This window comes from Condylura cristata, unplaced genomic scaffold (assembly GCF_000260355.1).
Source record: "Condylura cristata isolate star-nosed mole 26May11 unplaced genomic scaffold, ConCri1.0 scaffold00011, whole genome shotgun sequence".
In the NCBI taxonomy this organism is placed as follows: Eukaryota; Metazoa; Chordata; class Mammalia; order Eulipotyphla; family Talpidae; genus Condylura; species Condylura cristata.
In genome coordinates this window covers 44,831,087-44,854,352 of record NW_004567112.1, presented here as the reverse complement: position 1 = coordinate 44,854,352, position 23,266 = coordinate 44,831,087, and the positions used below count along the sequence as shown (strand labels likewise).

General features: G+C 33.9%; 1 protein-coding gene across 2 annotated transcripts in view; it reads left to right on the top strand.

Moving 5' to 3' along the window:
- Nucleotides 1–84: 84 nt before the first annotated feature.
- LOC101636666 (chromosome unknown open reading frame, human C10orf107) overlaps nt 85–23,266 on the top strand; it is a 112,036-nt gene continuing 88,854 nt past the window's right edge. Inside the window, exons 1-3 of one of the 2 annotated variants that reach the window (XM_004681076.2) lie at nt 85–188; nt 7,818–7,918; nt 14,437–14,606. In XM_004681076.2, coding sequence (XP_004681133.1) covers nt 123–188; nt 7,818–7,918; nt 14,437–14,606 — 337 coding nt within the window. In that variant the 5' untranslated portion in view covers nt 85–122. Of the gene's footprint in view, nt 189–277; nt 296–7,817; nt 7,919–14,436; nt 14,607–23,266 lie in introns of those variants that run through there. The other variant, XM_012723969.1, reaches the window with a different exon arrangement.

Below are 23,266 nucleotides of genomic sequence, written 5' to 3'. Positions count from 1 at the left end.
GCCCCGGCTCTCGGCGCTGGGGCGGAACCGCGTACGGTTGGACGCGGTTCCCCGGCCCAGCTACACCCGCCCCCGCGCCCCGTTGGCTAGGCGACCAGTGGCCGCTAAGCCTGGGCGAAATCATGGCGACTTGTATGGAAACCATAGCCGGGGGGATGACCCCTACGGCGGTAACGCCCGAGTCGGAGGTACGCTGCCCCTCCCCGATCCCGCGGACCCCCAGCGCCCACCCCTGACCACCGCGCCCGCAGCCCGCGCTGGTTCCTGGTGAGGCGCCCTGGCTCCGGCCCAGCCGGTGAGCGGCCCGATACGGGCACCCGGCTGGAGCGGGCTCCGCGCGGCCCGGGGCTCCAGGCAGCTGTCCCGAGCCCCTCAAACCCCGCGGCTGTGGGCCTCCCCGGACCCTCTCCAGCGAGTCGCGCGTTTGGCCCGCGAGTTTATGGGAATTCCTGGTTTGAACCGTTGAAGGCCAAATTCTGCCCAACTCTGCCCTTTACCCTGAATTCTCAACACTTCTAAGACCTCTCGCATTTTAAAACGTTCAGTTCATTTTGGAAATTGCTACAAATTCTTTTCACAAGGATCGAGGTTGCTATTACTCAAAAGGTGTCATGGAGTAATTCTTCATCATAGTAAATTAATAATCGGAAGCCTGAGATTCATCTTTCCGCTAATTGTTTTGACATTCCGGTTAATAAATAGATGGTTAGTAAGAGGATAAAGGTTGTGGCATCCTCATTATCATCGTGTCTTTAGAAAAATTATATGATTTGAGGCCCCTCTGGTTTGCGTGCAAAACAAAGATTGTTATCTTGAAGCCTCTCCCAATGTCGGCTCTCAATAAAAAACGAGTTTTAGGTAATTTTAATTACTCATAAGTTTAGTATCCTGAGATTTTAATTAAGACTTATCTATTATGCCAGACATTACTAAACAAGAATGTCTTCATACATTTAGTCTATCATGTTCTCTGAAGTTTTTGTGTGTGTGTGTTTTTTTTAAGAGACTGAAGGTGAATAATGTTATAATTAGTATTGTTATGTTCAGCTGCCTTATTAGTCTAAATAACATTCTTTGTGCAGAAGGTAAGTATTAGCTGCAATTTTATAAATGAAGAAAACGAGGAGCCAATAATTCATTGCCTTGCTCAGAGATACACAAGTTCCCAGTCCAGATTCTTCCCAGACTATATGCAAGCTCGTTGGGCTTGCTAACTCCTGTGAGTCTTTGGAAATTAGCATACATTAAAATTGCATTTTCCTGTGATAAACTGGTTACTAAGCCAGTTTACTCCCTTGTGATCGCTAATGCAAGTAATACGATTTCAAAACTGTTACAGGAATTTTCTCAGTTAAATTGTGTTATTTAAATATATACAGAAACTTAACCTTACCCATGTAGATAACGTCCTCTTTAAGAAGACTTTGATAATGCCGGGTAATGAATCTGTCCTTTAAAAATAAAACCCCACAATTATTTTAAAAGATATAAAGAAGTGCCTTGCTACAGGAAAAAATGAATCACTTTTTATAATGGATGAGTCAGATGAAAGGACTAGTTATAGAGCTTAAGCATCTACCACTATCAATAGGTACATTTGCATTCCCCAAGACAAATAATTCAGGATATGCTCAATCTTTTAGTTAGCAACAAACTGAAGAAAGCTAGTTGCAACTGGACTCACCTAACTGTGCGCATTTACTAAATTTAACAGGTTAATGCCCTGCAGGGTGGAAACTCCATTTTCCATTAGATTGAAAGCAGAATACCAACACTTCACGGAGAGATACTTGATCCATAAAGCTGTATCATTAGGATGACAAGCCCTTCCTGTTGCCCATTTGTGTTGATGGAGGTCTTCTGGGGTTGGAAATGATGGTAGAACCCTCTCTGATCCCAAGGCCACACCTCTTCAATTAGATGCAGAAAGTTCTGAGGAGATCAGGTTTTTTTCCCAAGAGTAGATCCCCTGAGACCTAGGCCCTCATGGTGTCATTTCTAATAAATTCTACCTCCAAACTGATTTAGTGGACGATCTAGTCCTCTGAGCCAAACAGTAGTGAATTATTTATTTCCTTGCTAAGTTTACCGGAAATTATAAGCTTCCAACATCTGATGTTTCCCATTTGTTATTGTAAACAGTATAACCAATTGTCAATAAAAACAACCATTTCTCCCTGTCACATAGTAGACACTCAATAAAAAAGCATCATTAAATTCCTAGGTGGTTTGATGGATGCCAGAAAAGGAAATTATCACAGACTAAAATCCACTTATGAAATATGGGGAACAAGCAGATATGAGACATAGGTCCAGGAATATATGTTTTCTGTGATATTGCATAAGCTATTCTTGCCAACTGAATTCAGCATTCCACATTCTCTGGTTATGTTGGAGTAAATCCCTCACTCTAAAAGGTAATACTAAATGAACAGGAACAGAGAAAAATGACAAAAAACAGAAAATAAATATTCATTCACTATGTATAGATTGAAAGTGAAAGGAGTTTATAAATGTTAATAAATAAGTTTATGAATGAGTTTATAAATGAATACTTAGAATTACTTATCATCAATTGACTTTCTTAATATCTTCAAAATTACTATTTGGGGAATCTAATCATTTAAATAATATACTTAAAAGGACTGAACTTCAGAGGCTTAAAAGAAAATGTAAATGATTATTTCCCAGTGGCGTCTTCTGAATAATGTCGCTTAATGTTACCACATCTCAGAATAGATGGCATGCACTCAAAGCCCCGGGCACTTATTTAATCTTGAGTGAAAAGATGATGTCACTTGTCTGAGAGATCCTCAACATACCCAGGAAACCATAGACAATTCTCTGAATATTACATTGTCCCTATAGACCTTAAAAAATGACCCCACCTATCTTTAGTAGTTGGGAGAGAGATGGTTGGGGCTCAACTTGAGCAACAAGAGGATCAGTTTCCTACCTTTCAGTGCCATTCAAGGTATTTGCCAAAGCCATTCACATCACTTAAAATATTGTTTAGTAAACAGCACTATTTTTTTAAAGATTTATTTATTTATGCATACAGAACTGGGGTACAAGCCAGAGGTGCAGGGGTGGTGAGAGGATTCACCTGAGACAGAGTGGGGAGCAGAACAGGTCGACTGACAAAATACACTCTGAGGGGAGCAGCAGATCAGTCAGGAGAGGTCTACCGGGCCATGTGGGTCACCTCCAGGGCTGGAGATCGAACTCATGCTGAAGTGACTTTAGTTTCTTAGTGCTGTGCTTTAACCCGCTGTGCTGCCAGGGAGGGCCTAAACAGCACTAATTTACTTCAGAATGCTTATATACATTGGTGTGTGTGTATGTGTGTGTGTGTGTCTGTGTGTGTCTGAGCTTCTAGGAACTCTGGCTGTGGTGGTAAAAACATATACTAACCCGCACTTGGATTTGTCTTTTCTTTTTACTATTGAACTTTGTCTTTCCTGTCTGTTGAAAAAGTCCTGATTCTTCTCCCTGCTGCTACTTCTCCTTCAGGTCACATAATTAATGTTCAACCTTTTCCTAATATTTAAATTTTTATTTTATTAAAGTCATGTCTTTAACATTTCTAAAGCTAATTTTTGGTAGGTGTATTTTTGTATATTTGACATGAAGATCTAATTTTGTTTTCTCCTAAACATGAGCAGTAATTATGTCAGCTTCATTTACTAAATGATCCATCCTGTTCCCACGGAGAATGGATTTCTGCTGTATACTGCATATACATGAATCAGTGCAAGAATGGACAAAATGCCCAATGGAAGGGAACGGATTAGAGAATAAAGCATTTTATACACACACATATACATACACACACATATACATACATATATATATATATACACACACACATATAGTACATATATACATATATGGTTTTGGTTCTATGTAAATATTAACTTTCAGATTCTTCTTTCCATTCTTGGATGAAGGCCATACAATTTTATATTTTGCTTTGATAGCAAATTTAAGATTGTATCTATTCTTCTATAATAGCTTAAAGTTTTATTTTTTAAGTTCTAGAAGACTACAAAGAGATTTGAAATTATAATGGCATTACAGTTATAATGCGGGATTCAATTTTTTTAATATTTCCAATTAATTTATCAAGTCTTGTTATTAAACTTTGAATAAAGCTTATAATTTCTTTTGGTCCTGAATCCTTCTAAATATATTTATATCCAAGTAGAACTTAATCAAATTTTTGTCATTCTCATCTCTAATTCATCTGTAATAGAGAGAAAAGCAATTGGCCTGGATATATTTATGTTATATGTAGCCATCTTATCAAATTCCTTATTAGCTCAAATACTAGTGCAATATCAGATTTCTTCGGTATGCCAGCATATAATTTTCAAATAAAGACTTTTTTATTTCTTAATTTTTACTATTTATATTACATATTTAGTTTTCTTCTCTGTTGGTTAGAAATTAGAAATTGGATAGTGTACTGAACTATAATACTGGCACGGGTTAGAATACTTTTTTAGTTATTAATTTTCCTAAGCATGACTTCAGTATTTTACCATCCAATTCGATGTGTTAGCAACTTATCTTTCTTATGTTTAGCCATTCCTTTGATATTTGTATTTAACTGAACATTTTGTCATGAGTGCTAGGAAATGCCTTTTTATTATTTCTTATATAATCATATCATTTCTGTCACTTAATTTAACATCAAAAGTGTGTGAGAACTGTTAATGATGATCCTTCCTTGCATTTCTGAAATTAGCTTTACTTGATCATAATGATGGTTTAGTGTTCTTCTAATATTTCATTGGATTTAATTTTCTCAGATAGATATATATAATTAGGATTTTTGCTTCTGAGTCTATTTAATAATTTTCATTTCCTTTTTGTGCTCCTTCAGGTTTTTGTGTATAGACAATGCTAACTTTAAAAAAAAATGAATTACCTGCAATTTGTAGTTATTAGGCTAACAGAACTTAGGTGTTCTTAACTGATAGGGAGAACTTTAAGTATAAAAGCATTTAGGTACGGTAACTTTTTAAAAAGCAGACTTCCAGTGTAGTTCAAGTTTAATCAGCTCCACCTAACCCCTGGTCATTTTTTATAACTTAACTTTTCCTAGGAATTCTCTCAGTGTCTTGGAATTTTAAAGTATATGTTCTATTTAATGAAGCATACATTTATTTGTCTTTTATTCTTTAGGTGTATATACCTAATACTTCACTACTATTCATTATTTTAAATACTAGTCCTTGCTTTCACTAGTCCTTCTTTCATCTATCAATATATATATTTTTAATTTTATAATTTTGCTTTTCTTAAATTGGTTTCTTAGCATGATCAGGATTAGAGTGAGGGAAGTGAGGTATACCCCCTGAGGTACAAAGTTAAAGGGGTGCCAGAAAATTCAGTCAAGAGAAAATACATTTTAATGCAATATATTAAAAAATAAAAATTAATGCCAAGGATTCCATAATAAATCAAAATTTTAAATAAAGATAGGATCAGTATTTTTACCTTTTGCCTCTAGCATTATATGGCTCACTCTAGCATTGCTTCAAATTTCCTTTATTTTCAGGTTTGCACTCCATAACTGTGAAACATCTCCTTAGCAGTCTTTGGTGAAATACATTCTCTTTCTTTCAGTGAACATTTTATTAAGATACAGTTGAAGATACTATTAATGATAGGTACAAAATGTCTTTGGACTCTTATATTGTAGAAGATTCCACCACGTTTTGGTGACAGTAGAGAAAAAAACCTCAGAAATGAGTATCTGACAAATAATATCAGGCTTACAATTTTATTGTTCCTGGAATAACTGCTGAAATCCACCAGGTGGTGGAGTAAAATGAGTTACAGTGCAGATTAGCTTACATATTTTCCTAGTTGGAGATGTAATTTTATAGAGAAAGCCACAATTACATGTTCACATTTCTATTAGTCTATTCACAAATTTTCTATTATAGCTTAAATTTTTACAAATCAGAATGTATGTACTGAAAGAGGAAAGATTTTTAACCATCTTATACCCTTTCTATGCAAAGCAGTATATAAACAAAGAAAGCTCTAGTTCAAATAGGCCCAGGAATTCAATTGAAAACAAAGGAAAGCAAACTCACAGTCACCCCCTCCCGCACGATGATTATCTTTACCCATAAGTTATAATAAGAAGTTAGGAATTATTAATAGATTAGCTGGAATTAGTACTGTTAAAAATTTAAGATTAATTTATTTTTTTCATTCCATTCTTGTGTGACCTATTTTTTTCCTATCCAGAAATTTTTCAAATAAAATGCTTTGATTATCTGTATAGTTTACCTTTCATGTAAGTCTTTGTTCATTATCAATAATGATAGTATCTTATATGGATTAAACATATCAAGCTGATTTTTTTGCATAAATCCAAATTTAGGTTAAAATGATCTGCTGTAAGTCACAAAATTAACAGTACTGAAACGATCATGAAATCTCCAAATTCAAGTCCAATTTTCACATACTTCATCATCTAATAATATCCTATAGTAGAGATGAATTCAGACAGTCAATTAACAACCTATGCTGACATAACTAGAATCTGTTGAATTCTAGGAAGATATAAAAGATTAGCGACTGCCCCTGAGGAATTTACAATCTGTGGGTTTGACAGTATGGGAATAATTATACTTTTCTGCTAATACTTTTGAAAAATTATATAACCCACAAATATTTAAACAAATATGTGCCTTATGAACTAAAAAAATGGTTCTAAATAAAAACTAAATTTATTTAATTCAATTTGTAAGTATCTGGGTGCCTACTAAGTGCAAGTTAGGTTATTATATTTTTACTTTTAAAAACATAATTTAGGAATAAGATATGATAGTTTATTAGATATCTTTTGTCATCTAAGGTTTTCTAACTAACCTAAACTAGGTAATTTATTTCTGAAACTCAGAATTGCCATTCTTTCATCACTCTTTAGTACCTCATATATAATACCCAGATTCTTAAAGAGACTGATTGACTAGCTATTTTACTTTTCAGAAGAGGGGTACTATTACTAAAAAATTATTAACTAGGAGATATTTTTAAATGTTTGTCTTAATAGCAACTGTACCATAGTAAGAACAGATTTTGATGTCACAGAAATCAGTATTCAAGACATGTGACTAAAATGAAATAATTCATTTGGTGGTGAGTACCTTAGATATGAAGAGGTGAGACCTTATACCTATAAATTCTACAGAGTGTTGTTAAACCAGTGTTACCTCAATAAAAAATATGACAACTGATAAACAAAAATATAAAGTTATTATAAAGAGTCCCCATGTATTCTTCTCACAGTTTTTCCCTGTGGTTACCTCTTGCCAGCCAAAATAAAACCTAAAAACCAGGAAATTTGACATTGGTATGACATGTCTGTATAGTTCTATACCACTTCATCATGTGTAGATTTGTTCAGCTACCATAATCAGGGTGCAAAATTATCCCCTCTTCACCAAGACCTCCACTGAACTACTTTCCACCTTCTGTCCAGTCATTCCTAATCCCAGGGAAACCCTAATTTAATCTCCGTATCTATAGTTCTAACATGTTAAAATCATTATATAAAGGGAAACATAGATCACATGATCTTTTGAGAATAACTTTTTCCAACTTAGTCTATTGGCCTTGAGACATACCCAAGTTGTATGTGCTATACTTTGCTCTGTTTATTACTGAATATCATTCTGTGTTATGGCTGTACCACCATTTGTTTAAAATGTTGGTTGTTTAAATAGTTTCACTTCTAAAAATAAAGCGATGCACAACAACAAAAATTCTCATTCCAATTTTTTTTTCTTTAGAAAGATGATTCCCAGGAGCATGAAAAGATTCTGTCTCCAGATTTTCTTTCAGTTGCTCAAATTACTGAAATGCTAACAGAGGACATTGATGGGATTCAACAGTAAGCACTTCAAAATATTATAACCAAATATAGAAAAATTCTATAAATGACCATGATATGTTATTTTAAGTTTTTTGAAAACACTTTTATTTGTTTTCATACTAGATGGATAGATAGATAGCTAGCTCTTCAGATCTAGAGCACAAAAATTCTCCAACAAATTGATATTTTTTTGTGACCCTCTATGGTTTTCTCTATAGGAAAAATATATTGCAAATCAAATGTTAATATTAACTGAAAATAGAGATTTATTGTTCAAAGCAACCTTTAGCCTGTAGTCTTCTAGTCCTTTTCTTTTTCATTTAAAGATTTATTTATTTATGCATACAGAACTGGGGTACAGGCCAGACGTTCAGGGGCAGTGAGAAGATTCACTTGAGACAGAGTGGGGAGCAGAATAGGCCAGCTGACAGAGTACACTGCTGAGGGGAGCAGCGGGCAGGTCAGGAGAGGTCTGGCGCGCCCGCCATGTGTATCACCTCTGGGGTGGGGATCAAACTCATGCTAAAGCAGCTTTAGCTTCTTAATGATGTGCTTTAACCTGCTGCACCACCAGGGAGACCCCTCTTTTTCATTCTTAAAGTTGTCAATATGCACAAGAACCTAAAGAATATTCTGGCTTATAAGGGTTAACTTGTGGTTTCTGTAAAATTACTATTTAATACATTTTATTATTTTGGAAATCCTGAATATAAACCACCTGTGATTTTTATTGGATATGAAGTTATACTAGTTATTCTGACTTCATACATTTGGCATTAAAATGTAAATATAACTAATTTTATAGACAAGAGTTCTAATATATGTCTATCTTCTTCCTAATGTCATTGATTTGTGCTATAGATCATCTACTGAGGACTGTAGCCACATATATCTAAAGACAGAAAGGTGTCCTAAAAGTGTTTCTAGTAATCATTCACTTAAAAAAATTATCTTGCTCTAATAGTAGAAGCCTGATTGGGCATAATGTTTGAAGAATGGGGATGATGTGATATTCTGACCTGTAAAGTCCCAGTGTAAGGTTTCTGCAAGCAAACCCTTTGGATATAAGCAAGATTTTGTGGACTGTAATGGACATATAGGAAATGACTCTGTCAGTGGTTATCATTTACAAATTTTACAAATATTATGGAATAGAGGTTATTTACTACTGAGAAGGAAATGTGACAGATGTCCAGGCTGGAAAATAATCTGAGAGAGGGACGAATTTTAAGAGCAAGTAACTGCCACTCACAGGCCTTTTCCCAAAATGCTTTTTACTTCCAGCACCTGTAAAGCCTGTTGGAAATCCTGGTGAACTGTAATCTAGATGTATACATCTGACCATATCTTTTTAAGTACTTGTCACTCAGTTAAAAATTTCACAGATTAAACAAATATTTCATGGTTATTTTATCATATTTATAGAAATGAGTGCTCATTAGTAATTCCTATTTTTAGTGTCAGAATTAATTAGTAAAATGCATTCATGTATTAATACCAACTCATTATGTTTTTCTGTAAAATATACTTTTGATTTCTAGGTACCTCCCCCCCAAATCATTGATCATTAAAATGCAATAGATAGGCATTTAATACTAGGTAAATTAATAAAAGACAATGACATATATTTACTAGAGCTTATTTATTTGTATTAAATACTTTTTTTAATTTTACTTAAGTAAAAGATGTTTTATGAAACACAATTGACACTGTGTTGCAGACAAATGCTTTTTAGCCTGTATCGCACCATATCTTAAGTTGCACTATGTATAATTTCTTACATGATTGTTTATTTTTCCGATTATTGCCTCTGTTGTTAAATATCAAGATTCTGAAAATATTTTTAATCTTTAAGAGGTGACACCACTAAAGTAAATGACACAGGATGAGAAAGAGGAATAGTCAGATTCCAACAGCAAACTGACCTTTTACACTATTTCATTAATGAAAATTCACATATCTCAGGTTTTAGGACCTCAGTTTCAGATCAATGACACCAGTGTTATGTCAGGAGCCATTTTTTTTTTTTTGCAAAGTAACTTTATTTGTATGATTTTCATAGCATAATCTTAAATATCTGTACTCAGTCACTTTCAATTTAAAATAGTATTATTATAATAGGGATTATATACTTTTCTAAGTGACAAAAATATAATTTAAGTATCTTGTCACCAACTGACAGAAGTATGCTAAAATCATACAGTCTGAAATTTATAAACCTATTTAAAGTATAGGAAGTCCACACATCTCCCTAACTTTTAAAATTAAAAGTTGTGCTCTTTGAAGGCAGTCAATGAAGTGGAATGTTAAAATATCATTACAGCATCTTTTTGGTGTACATTTCTAAGAAAATGAAATGTTTAACTATATCTTAAGGGCCTCTTAACTACTACCAATCATTTACTTTAATGTAACCCTGATTTTATTTAGAGATCCACCCAAATCTTTTCATAAAATGAAATAGAAACTAAATTGAAAGTAACTACTTAACTCTAGAAATAACCTTCCTATACCTGGGCCTCCATGAGCATTTCACTTCTTGCCTTCTGGCTTATTTCTGCATGTTATCATACTCAAAAATAAAATGTACTTGAGGCGTTTGCAAGCCTATGTAATACTTTCACTGTCTTTTTTTTGTGTGTGTGTGAGACAACATAGCTAGTCACATCACCCACCATTGTAGCAAAACTCCTAAGCCACTGTACAGTACCTTTTTCTTTCCCTACATTCTGTCTCACTACAGCTGTTGTCATCTATCCTCCCTCCCATGCATTATCTTCCCTTACCCCCTGAGAGAAAGTTTGCAAATTTGCCAGTAAAATGCATAGATACTGTGCATTCAAGTGGCAAGCGTTTTCTTGCTCCAAATGTGTGAAATGACTGAAGAGTATAAATCAAAGTTGAGATTCAGTTGCTACAAGGAAATAGGATCTTGGTATAGGAGGAAAGCAAACATCCAGGGACCTCAAAGAATTTTCACCAAAATATTCTTAGACAAGTGGTTGCCTATATTCTTATACTAGTAAACACTGGATGGGAGGATGAAAATGAAAAACAAAGAACACATGGAGTTTTTGAGGCCAAATATTTATTTTTTAAAAAAATGCATTATATAGATGGCAGGTAAGAATATGCTTAGAAGACTAAGTGCAGAAAAAAAAAATTAGGTAAGAAACTGATTATTAGGGCATTGATTCTGTAAAAGAATAGACTGAAGGAAATAAATGATGGAATATGTAAATAAAAAGCTTAGAATTAAGGCAAGAAAGTAAGGTAAAGAATAAAACCAATCTAGAACTATCTTGCTGAAAAGAAAGTCGGTAAAGTATATAGAAGACAAATTTAAGAAAATTTATGCAAAATGCAAATTAAAGCAAATAAAGGATGTTAAAATATGCATCCAAAACAGTAAATCAAAAAGAATAATTTGAACTTAATAAAATGGAAGATTTGATTTTAATAGTTCATAGAATGGAATTTCCTGCGTGCATATGTCTGGGGTGAAAGCATGTCACCTGGATAAGAAAATAATCACACAGGCCTCAGTTGAGGCCTCAGATATTTCCTTAGCAACATTCAGCAGCAAAAATCATTGGAATGACAAGTAACCTAAATTTGGAGAGTCAATAGACTGTGCTTCCAGAATAAGATACTAATGAGGTTATTTTAGCTAATCCACCTGGATTTTACTTTAATGTATTGGATAACATAGTATTTTATTTTCTATTAAGTAGCCAATTCTCCCAGCACCAGTTTTGAAGAGTTCAAGCTTTCCTCATTAGTTTGAAATGCTTCCTGTTAGTTACCAAGTTCCTAAATATTTTGTGGGCTTTCTGCCTCTCTCATTAGCCAATATATTGATTCCATTGCAGTACCACAAAGCCTTTCACTGTAGTGGAAGTTTCCTTACTGACTTTCACTTAAGACTAAATGACACTGTACATTAAGTATTAAAAACTAAATGTTGCCCATTCAATTTAAATGAATATGCTTGATTAGGAAAGTAACTTCCCATCCCAGCATATACCTCTTTATTCATAACCACATCAGTTGAGCTGTGTACTTAACAGAATGTACCAGGATACTCTTACCTGCCTTAACATAAACTGACCCTAAATATAAATACTCTTCATATGCAAATGTAAGATATCACATAACAGGAAATTCAGTAATAGGTTTATTCCAGGGTTGATTGATTTAAGGTCTCAGTAGTATCAATAAAAAATTAAGTTTAATCTTAGGACTGCTTTTCCTTATGGTTTTAAGATGGTTACCAGTAGCAATAAACTTACTTACTTCCTCTTTTCTATTTTGTTTCACATAAGAAAATGAAAACAACTCTTTGTTATGAATTAGAACAATTTAGGAATGTTTCCATCATTGATTGAAAGTTATATATTAAAAAAGAATCTGTGATACAATAAACCATATGCAATTAAAAAAAAGTTATATATTAAGTTTATTTGGCATTTTGGTGAGGGGAAGTAAGTCTACCATTTGGACTTAGAATGACCAAAACTTACTTTTGTGGATGAGGATGAGGTCTGCCCTGATACCACAAATGGTGTACTAGGTTAGTCAGTTCAACACAATATAAGCTTTATTATTGCCAAATTTGTTTAATCCTGTAGTATTTACTACATATCATATCAGTATTATAAATAAAGACTTAACTTATTTTTTGAAAATGGGACAATAAAGTTCACACACACCACACACATTCCCTCAGTCAGAAATCACATAGATGCAACAAGAAAACACCAAATCTATCTTTGTTACAGAAAATATATCAAAAGGTCAAATCACAAAATATGAGGCTGGCAGCCAGAGATATTACAGAACAAGTAGAAGTACAAGAGAAAATAGGAGAATATACATTTTTTAGGTCTCAGAATGAGCTAAGAAATAATCTTATCCTCCCAAGTGAGGAAGATTTTTTTTCTTTTTCTGTTTTTTTAAGATTTATTTATTTATGCATACAGAATTGGGATACAGGCCAGAGATGCAGAAGCAGTGAGGGGATTTACTAGAGACAGTAGGGAACAGAACAGGCAGATAGAGGAAGCACACTGCTGAGGGGAGCAGCAGGCGGGTCAGGAGAGGTCTGCTGCGCCATGTGGATCACCGCCTGGGTCAGGGATCGAACCTGCACTGAAGCAGCTGTGGCCAGCTTGCAATGCTGCACTTTAACGCACTGTGCCACCAGGGAGGGCTGGAAGAAATTTTTAAATCTGCTTTTCACAAATGCATGTTTGAAATTACAGGATCAGGATGCGCAGGCTTGTAACAGGTGCTTCTCATAAGAAACAGATTGCTTAAGAGAGGGTAAAACGAGCCAGTCAGACTTTTTTTTTTTCTTTTGCCCCACTAATTCAAGAATGAAGGCTAGGATGATTGACACAAAATTATTTCAAACAACAAATACCTTATAACATGGGCAGATAAGGGGTTTCCTTGATGGCACAGGGTTCAAATTCTCAGCATTATCAGCTATCTCCAGCCACTATGGCATGAATTTGACACCCCCCAACCTGCCTCCCACACATACACTGGCCAGGGAGCTGAACCACATGGTGCAACAGACCTTTCCTATCTTTCCTGTCTTTCCTGCTGCTTCCCTCAGCAGTGCATTTCAGTCTGTCTGTCTGTTCTGCTCCCTACTCTGTATCTGGTGAATCCTCTCACATCCTGTACCTCTGGCTTGGCATTCAGTTCTTGTATGTGTAAAGAAATAAATAATCATCTTTTAAAAAATTTGGTCAGGTAGGTAATAAATAATAAATATGCATACAAAGATATTATAGGAAGAAATCTAATAGAAGAAGAATAGAAAACAGGCATGGCAGATAAAGGAAAGAGACCAGGAAAATAAAATCATAAGTATACAAAAGAATATGGTCAAATATTTTAACATAAATTTGTAACAGACTATCAAGAAATCACAATGAGAACATAAAATAGAGATATAAAATTCAGAGAAAACATATCTGGGAAATAAAAGATGCTCAAAAAAGAGGTAAAATATATAAGCAACCCAAACTCAAGAGAGAATTAACTACCAGAAACAGGAGTGGCACACAGGAGACAGTCATGAGAAAAGAAATCAATTTGAAAATATTTTGGAGGTTATTGAGAAAATAATGAAGTATACCTAATTGGAATTCTCTAGAAAACAGAAAACATAAAATATTTAGCAATCTAGTTGCAGGACATTTTTTAAAAAGTAAACTTGATTATATAATTGGAAAAAGGCATTGAATTTCAGAGGGAAAAATGCTAATAAATGTATTAAACATAAAAGACAGAAAAAGGAAAAGCAGAAGGGGGTGGGGAAGCAAGAAAATTAGAAAAACAAAATGGAAGGGGAAGATGATGACTGAAAAAAGGAGAGTCTCTCTAGTCATTTTGGATTTTGACATAATTGTGTATTTTTAAATTATGGGCATTGTGGAATTTTAATTCAAGAAAAATAGCTATGTTTTCAAAATTTTAAAAAGGAACAATTCAGTATTTATGGCTGTTTCTTTTTGTTTCAGAAAATTGGAAAAGTTTTTGAATTTCAGACATCTTCAGACCTGTTTAAAGCAAGCCATTCTGCTAGATTATTATGTGTCTGGATTTTGGTGGGCAAAAGAAATGGAATTTTCAATACCTCAATATTCAAAGTTTATGACTTTACTAGATATGTTACTTCATAATCTGAAAAGTAAGTACATTATTTTTTTTCCCTTTTTTAAGGAAGATAAACTTGGTCTCCTGTCTAAATTAATGTCCTTACGCACAAGTTTCTAATTTTTTTACAGTTTTTTAATGAAAATTACATCCTTTTGTTGCATAGAGCACAGATGAGCACCATATCTTTATTGAGTTGTAAAATTTCAAATAATACTTATCAAGATTAATGTTCTCTGAATAATTAATTTGCCAAAAGTATGTTAACTTCTACATAAAGCCCAGCCCCCCTAAAGGTTAAGTAGTTAAGATTCATGAAGGTTTTTTTTGTGTTGTTTTTTTTTTTATTGTTTGTGTTTTTTCATCTCATCTTACCTGTAAACATTACAGGGATATTTCAGAGTTATTGATAAGAGAAGGTGTGCTGATTAATAACAAAAATCCACTAGAGACAATATTCACTTAGACTTTTATTTTGTGACTTCTTTTCTTTTATAACTTTGAAATGCATCACTATAGGAAATGGGAAAACTTAAAGCGGTTTAAATGTGGCTACTTTGTGTTTTTTGTTTAAAAATTTTATTTAGTTATGCATACAGAATTGTACAGGTCAGAAGTATGAGGGTGAGAGGCAGAGTGAGAGTGCTACAGAGAGATGTACTGGAACACACCTCTGAGGGGAGCAGTGGGCAGGTCAGTAGAGGTCTGCTATGTCATGTGGGTCAGCTCCCTGGCCAGGCTTTAACTCAAGCTGCAGTGGCTGCCATAGCTTCATAGCTGTGCTTTAACCCATTGTGCCACCAGGAAGGGCCCTGGTCACTTCGTTTTGAGAATAACTGTAATTGTTTCTTGAAAGGAGAAGAAAAGTCTATTATTAATTTATTATCAGTTCTGTGCGCTAGACACTATGATCAGCTCTTATCATTAGCATACATTATTAAGCCTCAGAGCAATTCCTACAAGGGAGAAAAACAGTCTGGAGCAAAGGATGTATAGTTGGGAATTGGCACAACTAGCACATGAATTTCAGACTTCATAACCGAAGGACCATGAGCACAGTCAGAATGTCTGTAGCTGGCGTCAACTGAGAGATGTCTGCTGCCTGTCTTTTCCTCTTTATTTTCTTGTTTCTTTTGCTGTTTGATTTTGTTTGTTTGTTTGTTTGACTTTAATTTCTTTTCTCTTTAATTGGGTAGTTAAAAGAACAGGCTGCCCCTAAAGTATTGCCATCCTCATCCTAGCAAAATTTGCAGATGCCTTGTGATCATACAAATGGTATTCTGGCCTATGTACCGATTTGAGACTACATTAATGCAGGGGAAGCTGTCAGTCAGTTAGCGAAATTACTAAAGCAGCCGCTCATGTCTTATGTACCTTTCCCGCTCCTAGTTACCCTTTAGAGGGACAGAATTGGTAGTTCTTACAAGAAAGTAAATCATTCTTTTCCTTCTCTACCAGTAGAGTGTTTTGCCTAGCTTATCCTTGTTTTACTTAGGTATGCAGTATTATGTTAAGGAGAAATTACTATACTGATAGGAGAAAAGATAATTATGCATGATGAAGGAAAAAGTATCTATTTATTGGTTGGTTTCAACTTAGGCTTCCATCTTTTTATCTGCTCTTGGCATTATAGGTTCAAATCTCAGCAAATATATACTTTCACTCCCTGCATCCAATTAGGTACATTTTTTTATTACTAGGAAGTCTTAATAAGTAAAATTATTTTAATTTCAGTGATTGATAATTTCAGTTGTTGAACTACAAACTTTCAAAAAAGAGTTCTCTTCGGGACTCCCCTTGGTATTGGACCCAGGTCATGATTCGTGAACTTCAGTAGAAACCCATTGATGGTGTTACAGCCTGATTATTTCTCAGCCTTCAGATCCTAGTGAAATTAAACAAGAAACAAAATCTGAAGTATGTCAGTAAAACCTCCAAACTATTAAAAAATCAAATAATAATTCTAAATAGCTTGTGGCCAAAAAGAAAGTCTCAATAGTTTTTAGGAAAGGGAATGAAAATCAACCACCTGAAAGTTTATGTGGTACAACTGAGTCAGGGATAAGGCTGAAGCTTATATAATTAAATGTTTAGAAAATAAAGTCGAAAATTGATCCTCTAAGCTTCTACTTCATGAACCAATTAAAAAAAAACTACAAATTCATCAGAAAAGAAAAATAATAATAAGCCAATAGAAAAAAATGAAATGAAAAACTGCATCTTTAGAAAGATCAATAAAATTGATAGACATGAAATAAAGCTGACAAAGGAAAAAAATACAGCTTATTTTATTATCTGTTATAAAACTGGGAGTATCATAACAGATCCAGCAAATAATAACAGGTTATTAAGATAATATTATTTATGACAAAAAATTCAAAAGCAAAGGAAATACTGATAAGTTCTTCAAAATCCATAGCTAACAAAAATTCTAGATGAAATAGATAATCAGATAATGCTTTAAATATTTAAGAAATTGATTTTTCCCCTAAATCTCTGGGAAAAAAGTTTGTGGACCCAAATGTTTTCACTGGAAAAGTCTGTCAAATCTTTAGTGAAGGGAAAGCAACAATTATATATAATCTCTTCCAGAAATAGTAGAGGGAAGAGCACTTATAACTCATTTTTCTGAGGCTAGCGTTATCTTCATGCTAAAACCCAACAAAGACTGTGAAGGGAAAGGGGGTGGTAGAAAGAAGGAAAAAGATAGAAGTAAAGAAGGATGAAGAAGGAAAACAGAAGAGGAAAAAACTACAGAACAATATCCCTCATGAGCAAAGACAAAAATTCTCAATAAAATATTATCAATATTATAGTGATATCTATAGCACTATATAAAAATAATGCACAAAAGACCAGTTGGAATTTACTCCAGGAATTGGATGCTATTCACTTTTTGAAAATCCTACTACTGTGAGTAGTTTGAAGATATCCCACATGATCACATAGATAGATACAGAAAAGGCATTTGACAAAATACAACATCTATTATTATTTTAACAGAGTCAGAAAACTGAAAAATTTATATTCCTCAACCTAATGAAAGGTGTCTACAGTAGCCTATAGCTGTCTTCATAATTAGTAGTAAGAGAACAAGTGCTTCCCCCATAAGATCAGAGCCAAGAAAAAAGCTGACTCTCACCACTCCAAGCAGGACTATAAGTAAGAGATCTATGCAGCATGGTACGAAAAAGGAAACACATGCAGACTGGAAAAGGAGAAATAAAAAAGTCCCTATTCTCACTTAAAAATGTGGTGCAATGGTTTAAAGCACAGTACTATGAGGCTTTCAGCAGCCACTGTAGGAGGGTTTTGATCCCCGGCCAGGGAAGTGACCCCACATGGTACAGCACACCTCTCCCAACAGCTGCTCCCCTCAGCAACATATTTCAGCCATCCTGCCTGTTTTGCTCCCCACTCTGTCTCTGGTGAATCCTCTCATGCACTGCACCTCTGGCCTGTACTCCAGTTCTTGTATGCATAGATAAATACATCTTTAAAAAAATTTGCCCATATAAAAATATCACACAGGATCAAGATATCCTAGAACTATGAAATTTAGCAAGGTTGCAAGAATAAGCTCAAAACACAAAAGTTAGTGTCCCCTGCATGCTGACAGTATGCATTGGAGAACAACATTTTAACAAGTAATGTAGTTTACAATACTTCAAAAAATAAAAAAAAAGTTCTAAGCATAAGTCTAACAAAAATATATGTTATTTATATGATGAAAGCTACAACATGTTATAAAGATGAAAAAGAAGCCTAAATAGGTAGAATGCTATACTGTGTTCTAGAGCTGGAATTCTCCTCCTGATAAAGATGTCAGTTCTTCCCAAACTGATATGTAAATTTAATGTGATACTGCTTCCAATCCCATCCAGGATTTTTCTAGCTATACCCAAAATGAATTTAAAATTTACACAGAAAGCCTAAGGAGCTCGAATAGCTAACACACTAAAACTATGCTGGAAAATAAAAAGAAAACTGATTAAGTCATTCCACTCAATTTTAAGGTTTATAAAGTTATGGTAACATATTGATGTAAATTGACAAATGGATAAACACGTGGATCAATAAACAGAAGAGGAACATTGGAAAGACTCAGGCAAAAATGATCATTTGATTTTTTACAAAAGTGCAAGCCAGTTCAGTGGAGCAGGATTGACCTTTCCACGACTATTTTTGGAACACTGTTTCATATATTTTGGGGGAAAAAATTAACTTCCACCTAAACCTTTCATAGGAAATAATTAACTCATGTTTCATCATAGATAGGAATTTATAATGTAAAAATGTACATCTTTTGGAAGAAATCATAGGAGAAAATATGTGATTATTCAAGAAGTTGTTAGAAATGACCCCCAAAACATGACTCATAAAAGTTGATAAAATGGACTTCAACACATTTTAAAACATTAAGAATAGAAGAGCAAGTTATACTCAGGTAAAAGTATTTGCAAGTCATTTATGTGATACAAGACTTGCATCCATATTATATAAAAAAACAGTAAAAACTAAGAATGAGAAAATAATTCTCTTAAAAATGGGTAAATCTACTATCTAGTCATGAGGAAAGCAAAAGATCAACCCAAAGTGAAGACATTTTACAATAGAACGTGCAGTGTTCCTCAAACTGAAAAGCTCACTAAATATCAAAAAAAAAGTCTTAAGAGTCAGAGGACCCTCAGGAGACATGACTTCTAAGTGGCATCCTGTGTAAGATCAGAAACAGGAGAAAGGAACAGAAAAAAAAAAATGAAACTAAGTAAAAAATTAAACTACAATAAAGTGTGATTGAACTTTAATGTATAACTTGATTTACTTGTTATGATAAGTGTATGATAATGATGCAAGATATTTACACTAAAGAAAGCTGTGAGGTGGAGTGAAGAAAGTATACAGTAATTCATTGTACTCTTTTTAAGTTTCCTATAAATATAAATTGATTCTAACATTAAGTTTATTCTTTTTTTGAAACATTAGGCCAATAATTTACATATACTTCACAAAAGAAGATAGAAGGATAGCAAGTAAATTTATGAAAAGCCCAGCATCATTAACCACTAAGAAAATGTGTTTAAATATATGACATATAGTACCACAGCACCTATATTTGAATGGCTACAATTAAAAATATTGACAATGTCAAATTCTAACAAGGCTGTGAAGTGACTAGAACTCATAGCTTGTGGAAATAAAGAAGGACAGAGTGATTTCGGAAAATATGAAAATGGTTGGCAGTTTTAGATTTTGTGATTCATCAGTCCCACTCCTAGCCATTATTCTAAGGAAAAGAAAGTGCATTTTCATGCACAAAAACAGTCTATTCATGAATGTTCTGTAGCAGTTCTGTTCACAAGTGGACCAAAGTGAAAACAATTCATGAACATGTATGGACACACCACTCAGCAATAAAAGTGAATGAATAATGATGCACATCTTGGATTAATCTCAATAGCATCATTGATTTAAAGGGTTGGATGCTGAATGGTAACCTTTTATGGTATAGTCTCAGAAAGATAAACCCTTCGTTATGAAAACTGTATCAGTGGTTTAGAGGTTTGGGTGAGAAGAGGGCACGAGGGAAAAAAAGGAGTTTTTTTGAAGTGATGTAACTGTTCTATATTCTGATTGTGGTGGTTACCTAGTATTCATGTGTGCTATATTTCATGGTAGACACCAAAAGGGAAAGTCAGTTTCACTGTATGATAATTTCTTTGAGTACTTTGGCATAAAAACAAAGATCAAAGATGTAATGAGGAAGCAGCTATAAAGAGAAATGACGTAAGAATAGATGTTAAAAAGAAAATCAAGTCATGTATGAATAAACTTCGAGCTCTGTTGGTCACAAAATTTTAAAGCACTTGGAAAAAAGCTTCACACCATTCTGTGATAGATTCAATATCATAAAGATGTTATCTCCTCAAGTTAATGTATCCATTCCAGAAAAATACTAACAGACGTTTGTTTGTTTAACTAGAGTTTAGTTACTAGGCAAGTTGACTTTAAAAATAGATGGAAAATAAGCAAAGGAATATCCAGAAAAACCTGTCTTTAAAAAGTACAGTTATGTCATATTTTGTGACTAGTAGTACTAGCAACAGAATTTCAAATATTTTAACACAGTGGTGTATGACTGGAGAGGAAACTAAAGTAACAGGACAGAAAATTCAGAAATAGATCCCCAAACACTGGAATTCAGTATATGATAAAGTAGCACCTCAAATCTGTGACTCAAAGACGTACAATTCAGTAAATAGCATTAAAACATCTGGATATCCATATATATAAGAATAAAATAAAACTGAATCCAAATCTCTTTCTCTATTCATAAACCAGAGTATATTACAAGTAGACCAAAAACATAAATGTAAAATAAAGTGGAACTATTAAAATGCTAGCAGAAAGCTTGGACCTAGTTATTTATGCCCTTGGAAGGGAAGGTCTTTAGATTTGTACCTCAAAATTCCAAAGTCATAACAAAGATAGTTATATTTCATATATGAAAATCAACCGCCTACAAAGAAAACATACCTAAAACAATCCAGAGAAAATTAGAAACTGGAAAATGTATCTCAGATAGCAGCAAATAATTAAGTTCCATAATCTAAAAAATCATGAAGAAACCAACAAGAAAAGACCATTAATGTGGTGGAAGAATATGCCATGGATATGACTGAATAAAAACAACTGAATCTAAAATGAATGAATTTAAAATGAATGAGAAGCTTAGCCTTAAGAATATTAAGCAAAATTTAGCTAAAACTACACAGAAATACCTTCTGTCACATACCTGAATGGCAACACTCTACCATTTCTCAACTCTTAAAGTTGTAAGAAAACAGTTACTGTCATACTTATAATGCAGGTCTACATTCAAAAACTTCTGCAGAGTGTAGGTTAGCAATTATCTATGAAATATGCAAATACATGGTTTCTTTCCCCCAGTAATTCCACTTTTGGTAACTTATCCTACATATCCACTTGCATGTATAATCTTGACTTGCTATCGTGTTTATAAAACAAGAGATTAGGTATGTCAGATGGGACATAAGTGTGAACTCATGTTTAGCTTAATGTAGATACAGATAGATACAGCTAATTGGTTAGTTACATTTGTATATTATACACACTTATTACTCAGTACTCCTTAGATATATCCACTTGGAAGACCTAGAGGTAATGTCATCCTAGCAGCAATGAGCATACCCAGTACCCACATCTTGGTTTATAATTTATTCTGTAATAAAAAGAACCAGAGCTCCCTAGGGAAATGTCGATTGTACCCCTGGAACAGGGACCATGAAAAATGAGCATGGGGCATTTTGTATGGTGGTGAAAGTAAATGCTTAAAAATCAAATATTGGTGGTTATATAAAAATCAAAATGATGGTGGATACAGAAGCCAGATAAAAAAGATCCCTAGTGCCCATGGTTGGAACAATTTAAACAGAATAATATGGTGTTGGATTATAATCCAAAATGTAAAATGTAAAAATATCCTTACTAATATGTGAATCAATGATTGAATAAATAATTCACTGGAATAAAATAGGCAAGTCTCCTAAAAATGTATGTAGGTTCTTCAGCCTGAAGTTGAAGTATAAATCCTTACCCTTGAAGGGTGAGTTACACATAGTGACTTCCTTCCAAGGAGGACAGTAGTGAATGGGAGAGAACTGTACCCTAAACAAACCAGACAAACACTACCTGAATGAGGAAATCCAGGTCACCACCATTAGCAGAGATGTGTTAAATAGCATAATTACTGATATAATGTGATGAGAATAGCACTATAATCTTGTTCTCCAGAATCCTTAAGCCTTATATAATCAAAAAGGACATTCTATAAAATACCTGGCTGGTGCTTCTCAAAACTGCCAAGGACATCAGAAACAATAAATGTCTGAGAAACTGTCAAAAGTCTAAGAAGACATACAAATGTAATATGTTATCCAGATGGTATCCTGGGACAGGAAAAGATTTTAATAAAACCTAAAGAAATCCAACAAAGTATAAACTTAGATAATAATAAAGTATCAATATTTGTTCATTAGTTGTGCAATGTTCACAGTAGAGCAATCTTTGCATAGAATATATGTGATATCTTGAAACTAAACTAAAACTACTCTGAAATTAAAGGTTTATTGGTAGGGTTTAACTTATCTCCCGAATGGAATACTATTCGACTGTAGAAAGGAAAAAAACTTTATAGACATTGTATGGAAACTATGTACCATTTTTTTTTTCAGTAAGATTTGATGCAGAATTGCATGCTTTTCTTAATAAGGGAACCAAAATTGAAAACTTATGTATGTCTTATATGCTGTATATACAAAGAAATGCTGAAATAACACAGGTAAAACTAATAATCAAAATTTTCTGTGGGGTCACATACATGGGCAAAAAGGGCGGAGTGGTCTTTCTAGAATAAATCTTCCTGCGCATTTTTTGAACCATATGAATATATGATCTATGCAAAAATTGTTAAATGTCTTCTTCCTTTTTTACTAACCTTTGCAATCTCTGAACTCAGCATTCAAAAACTAGAAACAGCATAAAGGGAAGTAAAATTTTTCATGAATCTCACATTCCAAATTTGACAATATTTCGACTTTAAACATTTTCCACAGCTTACAAATGACTTAAGAAAATTTCTTTTACATGAAACTTTATATTGTTGACATAATT